The sequence below is a fragment of the Phalangium opilio genome, unplaced genomic scaffold (genome assembly GCF_054372755.1).
Source record: "Phalangium opilio isolate 3A_F unplaced genomic scaffold, DU_Popi_V2 ptg000200l_1, whole genome shotgun sequence".
NCBI classification, from domain to species: Eukaryota; Metazoa; Arthropoda; class Arachnida; order Opiliones; family Phalangiidae; genus Phalangium; species Phalangium opilio.
The window spans coordinates 484,519-494,069 of NW_028324213.1; the positions used below are offsets into that span (position 1 = coordinate 484,519).

A 9,551-nucleotide genomic window follows, 5' to 3' on the forward strand; every position below is an offset into this window, starting at 1 on the left:
AGTGTTACCTATATGCGAACCCCAGTGAGAGAAAATAACACTACTCTCGGCGCTTACGTATTTCCGGTAAAAAACCGGAAAAAGAGATCAACCAATGAAACTGAACTGAACGGTAGTTAGTATAAGCAGACGACGTTTTGGAAATGTTGTGATTGTTCGCGGGTCACAGACTCACAGTCGTATTTTGAGTTTATATTAATGATTTGTTAGGGTTTTTTTCGCATTAAAATGGCAGAATTTTGGAAATTTTTAGATAAAGCCCAAATCAAAGAAACTCATTTAAATTCAGAGGCAGGAACTATTTATGGTGAGAGAACCAAACTCTATCAAAAAATAAGAGCTAAACAACAACTTCATAGTCATCTAGAAAACCTTAGTAAAATTTTTAATAATGCTTCTAAAGAATTAATTGAAAAACTTAAAGAAAGGCCCAACCCATTTTTAAAGAAGCCTATTGTGACACCCAAACTATTTTTAAATAAGCAAAAGAAGGAATGTGACACAAAGAAGCCAAAACCTCCAAGACCGTTAATACCATTTGGAACAATCATCACTTTCAAATTGCAATATTTGAATGAAGCAAGTAAATTAAAAGACAGCTTTTTTGAAAATGTTGAAGAATACCTAGTCGGAACCAACTGTGATAGGCGTGATCTTGAAATAATTTTCAATTTTATGGTTCGAGTGGTTTATGACTTCAGTCTCTCAAAACTAAGAGAATCTCAAAAGAATTACGACTTTGGTGGTCTTCAGATCGAACCTGAGAAAGAGGAAGACACAGATGTTAATGAATTTGAAAGGTCAGATATAGATTTTGACATAGATGCCCAATTATTGGAAAACATTGATAGTAACGCTGTTATGGAACATACACCTGAAGAAATTGATAAGCAGCTGGTAGCATTTGAGCAGTTTTTTTCTTTAAATGGAAACCTCATGGGGTCCGAATCTGAAGCTACATTGTACAAACTGGCTGGTGGTTCAATTGGTCAGATAAAAAACGTTACAAAATTATTAAAAGAAAAGTACAGCTTTTCTTTGAGTCAAAAAATTAGGGAACGCAACGTTTATAGAATGATTAGAGTTATTTGCCAATCAAAACAAGAAAAAGAAGCAAATTTGCCCATTTGTTTGAAGATACGTGATTATGGGAAAAAAGGAGGTTTAATGATTCCAAAAAAAGAATTTCTACCCTTCATTCGACTTGTAATAAACCTTACAAGAAAATTTGCGTCTACCGAAGGTTTCGAGATCAACAGAGAAAATATGATAAAGGTATAATCATAATTTATTATAAGTACTAGAATATTGCTTTTTTTGTTTCTGTTGTTGTTCTAAAGGTTATTTTAATTATTTTTAGGTTTGCAAAGAAGAAATAAACAAACATTTAAACACCTTTTGGATCTTGTTTTGTAGGGGTTTACCCTCAGATTGTCCCCCAACAAACCCAGGTGTGAAAGATTTTTTCCAAATTTGGTTAAGAAAATTAGTAAATTCAAGGATTCAAGAATTCCTTGAGGGATTTAAAGATAAAATTGCCAGAGAAAGTTCAAGCCTTGGTAAAGGCGGGCAAAATTTGAGGGATAAACTGTATGCTGCGGTTACGAGAAATAAAAAATTAACTAAAAAGGTTAAAAACCTTTCAAAACCTGGTAAGAAAAAGAACCTGATTGAAGATGATTATGAAGATCTTGAAATTCAGGACGATATTCTACCAACTCTAACCATAAAAAGAAATTCTAATTCAGTTAAAAACCTCTCCAAACTTGGCATTAAAGTTATCGAAGATCTAGAAGCTCAGGAGGATGAAATGCCAGTTCCGTCTAGAAAAAGAAAACAATCCACTAGCGTTTCTACCTCTGCTGCCTCTAAGAAAACTAAAGCTGCACAAGAATTGATAGAATCAAAAAATTACTCTAATGAAGATCATCATAAATGGAAACAACCTCTACCTCCTAAAACTGTGCTACCAACTACAACTGTTATACCGGAAGTTGCAACATTTAATACTCCAAGCAAGCTTTCAACACAGTTAAAATATACGCAGGAATTACATTGTTTGGGTAAGAGATCAAACGTGAGGGCAAGTGGTAGAGTACGTCAAAAGAAGCTCTTTGAAGTTACAACTGATACCAAGACAATGTCAAGTGAAGTAGAAACAAGTTTAATGGATAAATCCATTGAGAAATCTAAAAACATTGTTAGTCGTAAAAATGAAACTGTGATAAATAAAAAAATAGTTAATCCTAAAAATAAAAATGTGATAACTAAAAAAATTGTTAATCCTAAAAATAAAAATGTGATTCCCAAAAACATTGCTAGTTCTGAAAATGAAACTGTGATTCCCAAAAACATTGCTAGTCCTGAAAATGAAACTGTGATTCCCAAAAACATTGCTAGTCCTGAAAATGAAACTGTGCTCCCTAAAAAACTAGTCAATCCAGAAAACGGAACTGTTATTCCTGAAAAAATAGTGAATCCTGAAAATGGAACTATTATTCCTAAAAAAATAGACAATCCTGAAAATGAAACTGTTATTCCTAAAAAAATTGACAATCCTGCGAGTAAAACTGTGATATCCAAAGTCTCAGCCTTTATACCTGATGAACAAGTATTACTCGAAAACACCAATCCAATTTGCAAAGCTCATAAAGGCAAACCTCTTATAACCACAAGGAAAAGCGCTAGAGTGCGCCAAAGAAAGATTTTCAAAGAGTTTGAATATAGTTGAGTGTTAATTTTGTTTGTTTTTGAAATAAAAACCATTTGTTCCTTTAAATTTGAAAATTGTTTATTTTGTAAAAGCATGAGCTAATCGTATGTTTGCTTCCAGTCACTGGTTGTAAAGTCTTAAACTTAAAAATAGAAAATTTAATTTAAAAAGTAACATTTTGGATGTACAGATGAGTGTCCCTTATGTCCCTGTTACTAGCATTATGACCGTGAATATTCCCTTTGCATAACACTGCTTTTAAGCCAGCTTCGTAGGAAATGCCCGAAGTTTTGCTCCCTGCTGCGTATTTAACTTGGGAGAAAAAGCTTTCAATGGAACTTCCATTTACTCGTGGTGGAGAGATGAAATACTCAGGATACTGTAATAAGAAATCTTCAGATAAGTCGATCATTCCGTATACACAGATTCTTAGTAAATCCCAGGTCTGCCAACTTAAGAATTCTGTTTGAAGTGGGGAGGTCAAGTTTATATCTGGGTTTTCCAACACCTCGTTAACCCAATCCGTGAAATATGCAAATCCCAATTTAATTGAGTCGATACAACTAAGATCTTCCACAGTTATCATCTCTTTTGCCAATAAACCTTTTTCAAATAATTGATTGCACGCTCTTAAATAATCGTATGTTAATTTTGCGCTTTTCCTCTCTTCTTCTTTACCAATTCTCCCTATTGCAAAGTCGTACAATTCTGATAAAACCGGTTCTTGTTGCATGATCTTGCTGGGGGTGACGTTCAAACGGGTCCACGAATCTCTAATAATGTAGCTGGTAAGGAGTTTTGGGACAAACCTAGTTTCCTTCCTCTCAAATCTAGCTTCTTCTCTACGCTTTAGAGCTTGAATATCACGCCAACCAAAATCTATACCGCCTCTGGAGAACTGTTTAGGTCCATTGGGTTTGGACGAGAAAAGGGCTTGGACCATACTTTTAAGCTGGTGTGAAGGGCATATAATCCAATGAATTAGTTTTCCTGCACAAAAGGATTCTGAAAATTGGGATGGAACCTTAGATTTCCTGTGTCAGTCGGTATTGGACCCTTTAGTCCAAGCGTTCCTTTGATCAAAGCCAAATTCTCACTAGCACCATCACACACTAGCCCTAAAATACAAAATCCATAAGCATGAAACACCTCCAAAGTTTTAAAAAGAGCATCAGCAACAAAGTGTTGTTGAAACGATGATGAAGAGGTGAAATAAGGTCCAATGAGATGGTAGTCTGATGTAAGATCCCTCCAGATAAATTGCAAGATATATTGTGTAGCAGAGGGAGCTTTGGAGTGCTTGGGTTCAAAAATGTCATTTAAGTCATTGAAAGATTCTCTTGGCATGGCAAAACCTTTGAATTCGTTTGATTTAGAATTCCAAATCACTTTATCTATCACTTTAACTTCGTCAAAAATCGTTACTCCTATGCCTTGTGGTTTTCTATCGCCTTTTTTCTCCTTTTCCATCTGAAAGGCCCGGTACTTTTCTCCCTCTTCAGCTAAATATTCTTGGTTTATCCCGGGTTTTAATGAAAACTTCTTTGATTTCCTTTTTAAAGTCGCTTCACTTGGTAGATTTAGTATCTTGAAGCTTCTCATAGCCTTAAAAGCTGCTGGACTTCGGCAGTAAATAGCCAAGGCAATCCTGAGAGTAATTGCGCTCCAACGGTTTGTCCTCTTACCAGTTTTACATCTTTCTTGGTCTTTTCTAAACTCTTCTTTGTCATTTTTTTCTTTCATTTTGGAGTCCTTCTCCCACGCTTTCTTAAGCAACTCCTTCCTTCTTCTCAAAAGTTTAGGATCATTCAAAATCGTATTAAGTTCGTCAGTGCAGTTATTATTAATGAAGTCGGTGATAGCTTCCATTTCATCGGATTGATCTCTGTCAAGCTCAACTTCCCTAGATTTCAGTTTAGCTTCCACTTTCGTTAATTTTCAGTTTAATATTGTTTTTGCTTTCCTAAGTCTTGTTAGGCGTAGCTTCTTACTTGAGGGGGTTACGTTTCCAACACTGAAGTTACTAGTGATGTTTGACGCTTGTATTTTCTTGTGGGGGTTTCCGCCAAGTATCTTTTCTTAGCTTTTGTTAAGCAGTTTGTTGCATATTTACAGTTTAAACATTGGTTTATCTTAAGGGTTGTTGGTTTCGTGACTGCGTAGTAAACATCACATTTTTTGGATTGATATCTGACAGTTGGATAATCATATCGTACCATTGTAGAATGCGTTTCTCCATTTTCAATTAATTTTAAATTAATGCCAGAGCAAAATACATTTAGACTTGATGGTAATAGATAGTTAAGTTGCTCTTTAAATTTTTCAGTGTCTAGTTCACCTTCAGCATTCATGATATTACGCGTTTCAGCTTTTTTAAAGAGAATTGATAATAAGCAGTCTCCGCTCTTTCCTATTGTTAAAGTAATTGGATCCATTTTTGCACCCAGAATTCCTATTGACTGAAGCGGTGTGAGTATTAAAAATTCTTCTCCCAAGTAATCTGTCTTGGTCTAAGATAATAAAATAAATTTTAAAACACTAATTAAGATAAGTTTATATATAAATATATACTTACATGAAACTGAAGTTGCGTGTAGTAAGCTTCATCTTCTGTCAAAACTCTGTATGCATTTTTTAAAATAAGACTATTGCCTACATACACCGGTGGAGCTTTGCAATCAGCTTGTGTTGTTTTATTTTCTGTTTTCAGTTTCTTTTCCACTGGGATAATAATTGCAGTATGATTCTCTTTTGAACAACATTGGGTTCCCGATGATTTAAATTTTTTACTAACTGGCACCGATGCCTGTGACCATTCTTTAGAAACGGTTAATAGGCAACACTGTGTTGAAACTGACGTTGTTTTCTTATTTTCAGTAGATAGTTCACTTGATTTGGGTTTTACAGAAACAAACGAATTTATAACTGGAATATTTTGCATACTAAGTGTCCAATCATATTGTGTCGCCCTATCCATGGTCTTTTTACTCTCATTTTTCTTCACCGCTAACGAGATATCTGGGGTATCTAGCCGTTTTTTCCGCAATATTGATACCAAAGACATAATAAAATTTAAAAAATATCCCTAAAATTAATTTAAAATTAGTCCTTTAAGTTCGTTAACGAAGAACTTATCTCTGACACGCGCTTAACCTTGCCTAACATTTCTATAAGCAGACGATAAATATTATGTTCTCGATATATTAATTTCAAAGCCCTAAGAGAGGGCGCCGTCTACTAACACTTTCACCCGCCTCCCCTCTTCTCGACTATTCGGAAGAAAATGCTGGATACATTAGGCCAGTGTGGCTGAGTAACTTATAGGGAGCTAGTATATGATTCACTCATGTTATTATCTATCTCTTTTATTGAAATGCATAATACATCTCATTTTTCTTTAACTTTAAACTTTTATTTCCGTTTTCAAACGGTTTTTCATTATTTTTCTTACTGATGAAGCGCAAGGCTTGTTGGGGGCGCATTGAGTTTAACTATTCCCCCTTAGGGACATTTGCTGTTCCGTTTTTACCGACTTAAGGGGGCGCACACTAACTCGGCCCCCGGGTGCAAAATTGCTTAATCCGGCCCTTTTATTAGTCTTTGTAAGTAAATAAAATCAATTTTCGATATATCCCGGTTGAATTGTAATTTTAATATCACCCATTTTACACTATTTTTCAGGTGAGTAGTAAACTTCGTACTTCAAACTGCAGTCTACTTACAGCCCTTTTGCAACTCACTTACAGCTAATCACTGAAGCCCCATTGGAAGCACCGTTATAGTTGTTCTATCCCTATCAGGGCCCTCATGTAAACGAAAAGACGCAAGATCACATAGAAGTGTGTTTATAGTGATAAGCTTTAATTATAAAACTTTATGCAATTTAACCTTTTTTTTTGCCCCTATACCGATCATTTTAGTTGGCTGACAGATATTACGTGCAGAAATTTAGCACAGCTTCATAAAGTCTGTTTTTAAGATACAGCATCTTATTTTAAGGGCTGCTTACAGATGTATTTGATGTTATATTCCAGTCAATGAGATTTGCAAACTCCTTCCTACTAAGAATGAGTGCATCTATATTAAGGCAAATCACATGGGCTACCATTACAGTTTGATTTCAGTCATGTTGTAGTACCATCAATTTGACTTATTTGCAAAGCTTTTCCAACCATCTAACAGCGATAACTTGAAAATGGTCCAAAGAAACATTCATTTTACAGTTTTTTAACACCTGCAGCTATATGGCTACTTTAAACTTTTGCAGCTAGATTTAAGTCAGTTAAGCTGAACTAGCAGCTGTAGTGCAGCTCTTTATTAGGACTGTTCACGAGCTCGAGCCAGCTCGGGCTCGTGACGAGCGAGCCGAGCCGAGCCGCCACTTTTGCGGCTCGATTAATTAACGAGCGAGCTTTTTTATGGTCGAGCCGAGCCGAGCCGACAGGCATCGAGCCTCTACGACTCGCGAGCCGGCTCGCGAGCTTAGCCACTGATATAGTGCTTTCCTTTTAGTCTTTATTCTCTCCACCAATAGCGTTCCGTTGTATTTTTACATGAAATAAAACGTGGGGAAAACCTCTCGTCTCTAGCCTTGAGCATATTTTAAAGAGCGGGTTTTACTGAACCACTACATTCCTAAACATGGGATAGCATTTATAGTCATTCTCAAGTTTGACGTTGGTAGTAGCAATTTTTTTTAAACATGTATATATTAATCGAGCCAGCTCGGCTGGGCTCGATATTTTCGAGCCGGGCTCGACCCGAGCCGAGCCGCCGTTTTTTTGACTCGAGCCGAGCCGAGCTTTTAAAAAGCACGCTCAGCTCGGCTCGTGAACAGTCCTACTCTTTATCAACTTTAGCAGAAAAATGCAGATCGATTTTTTAGCTAAATAATTTGCGGGATGAGTCTGCAGTCAAATGTAGTCTAGGTTCAGAGAAGGTTCAGCCAACTATTCTAAAAACACCTATAGTTTACACCTTATTAACTGCCCCAAATTTATGTTCGGGAACGGTTTTCGATAACCTTTGTTTCTGATTCAAATTAGTCATATTCCTAAGGTATCCCATAACGCACAAAAATTAACCTCATACTTTTGATATATACCTGGTTTTTAGTTTCGATGAGTCTTGATAATTTCTTAACGTATTAAATAATTATAAACGTATTAAATAATTATAAACGTATTAAATAATTATAAACGTATTAAATAATTATAAACGTATTAAATAATTATAAACGTATTAAATAATTATAAATTAAAATCGTAATCAGAGATTCATTTATTTGTAATAGAGAATATATCTCGTTTTGTGTTTTATTTGAATTTTTACGTTCGATGTGAGGATTTCACTTTCTACAGCTTTTTGTGGTCTTTGCTTTAGATGAAAATTATACATAATAATACATATACATACAAAATACGTATTTTTTTCGCATCTTCCTAATTCATTAGACTTAAAAATCAATCCAATATGTTTTTGGTGTGAGTTTTTAAAGTGTTAGTGACATAATTTTCCTCATCCTCAAACTTAAAATGCGAAAAAAATCCTTGAAAAATCTAGTTTATTATGATATGTTTACTTTTTTATTTGGTTTCGTAGCAATTTATTAAATTGCAATCAAAGTTTTGTGTTTGGAAAAGGCCTAGTTAAAATTTGGTTTCGCTTAATGACGTAGTAAGGAGAAACTTTCACTCTAGATGTCGCTCACGTGACGCGCCTGTTAGTGTCGCCGCGACGCGTTAAGCCTAATTTATTTAGATTCGCGCGCGAGCCGCATTAGTAGACTCGGGAGTCTCGCGCTTGGCTTTTCCGCGAGATGCCGTGAATGACGTAGCAAGGAGAAAAACCCGCCAAAAATCTTCTCCGCAAATTTGCCTTGGTCCCCCAAATTTTAAGTTTTCAAAGTGTTTTTTCTGTGTTTTCCCTCATAATTAAATATTATTCAAGCATATTTTTGGAATCAAAAGAGGTTAAACTCTCAAAAAAGTAAGGTTTTCTTTAGATTTGAGATAATTTTTAAATCACGTCGCTATTCCTTTAAATTCGATTTTGGGACACTTTTTCTTAATGATTTTTGAAGTTTTTTTGCGTTTGATGAAAATTCTTAAAATTCCAAATGGAGATGTTGAGCTCTCTGATGAAATTGCTCAACAAACATTACTTCCTGGAGTCAATGATCGAAATTATGCAAAATTGGGAAAGAAAAATTGACAATATTACTATTAATGAGGAAGTTTATTGCTTATGTGGATTCCGAGGAACCGCTTCAAATTAAGAGTGTAGTCCCACCCGAAGATGTTAAGGGATACATTTCTATCGAAACTTACAAACGCACGTCAAACGAGCCATCAAAGGTATAGGCAATCTCAGAATTGGACAATAGGCTGACACTATGGTGCCCATTATAAAAATGAGGGATGTTTTGAGGGTGACCAAGAACCAGGTTCAACTTAAACCTAAACAATAAGTTCGATTTAAAAGAATTATCTATAGACTCGAGTTTTTGATATATACCTTTATAATTGAAATGTATAATTAATCCCATATTGTATGTGTTGGAACTCCTCCAATAATGGAAAAAAATAATCTACTAATATGTTGCCTATGTTTTAACCTTCTTACATGTTTTTTAAATTATGTATATATACCTTATCTTAACAATGTAAAAGACGCATTTCGGTCTGATGGCGTAATAAACTAAAGTTGTTTTATTGTTATCTCTTGCGTTCTCTCTCCATGAGCCGTTACAACAGTGGTGTCAGAAGTGGGATGTCACTTTACGGTCTTCCGGTATAGTCGCGTTACGGACTTCGGGTAAAGTCGCGATACCGATTCC

The 9,551-nt window shown here is 35.3% G+C and overlaps 2 protein-coding genes across 2 annotated transcripts; one reads left to right on the forward strand and one right to left on the reverse strand.

The window, feature by feature from the left end:
* The first annotated feature begins 612 nt into the window (after positions 1-612).
* LOC149621755 (uncharacterized) lies at positions 613-2,731 on the forward strand. The gene is made up of 2 exons (XM_089853647.1): positions 613-1,275; positions 1,361-2,731. Exons 1-2 carry the CDS (start codon positions 676-678, stop codon positions 2,729-2,731), a joined length of 1,971 nt encoding a protein of 656 aa, XP_089709773.1. The 5' UTR covers positions 613-675.
* A 145-nt stretch (positions 2,732-2,876) lies between these two features.
* On the reverse strand, positions 2,877-3,692 carry LOC149621756 (uncharacterized). Its single transcript, XM_089853648.1, has 2 exons — positions 3,392-3,692; positions 2,877-3,316 (listed from the first exon to the last, which is right to left on the reverse strand). Exons 1-2 carry the CDS (start codon positions 3,654-3,656, stop codon positions 2,877-2,879), a joined length of 705 nt encoding a protein of 234 aa, XP_089709774.1. The 5' UTR covers positions 3,657-3,692.
* Positions 3,693-9,551: the final 5,859 nt, after the last annotated feature.

Excerpts from the sequence above, each read along its gene's own strand:
- LOC149621755 (XM_089853647.1), top strand. The coding sequence starts at position 676 with ATGGTTCGAGTGGTTTATGACTTCAGTCTCTCAAAACTAAGAGAATCT. Across the intron at positions 1,276-1,360 it reads ACAGAGAAAATATGATAAAG|GTTTGCAAAGAAGAAATAAA; the intron begins GTATAATCATAA and ends AATTATTTTTAG.
- LOC149621756 (XM_089853648.1), bottom strand. The coding sequence starts at position 3,656 with ATGGTCCAAGCCCTTTTCTCGTCCAAACCCAATGGACCTAAACAGTTC. Across the intron at positions 3,317-3,391 it reads CTTTGCAATAGGGAGAATTG|GTTTATTGGCAAAAGAGATG; the intron begins GTAAAGAAGAAG and ends TATTTGAAAAAG.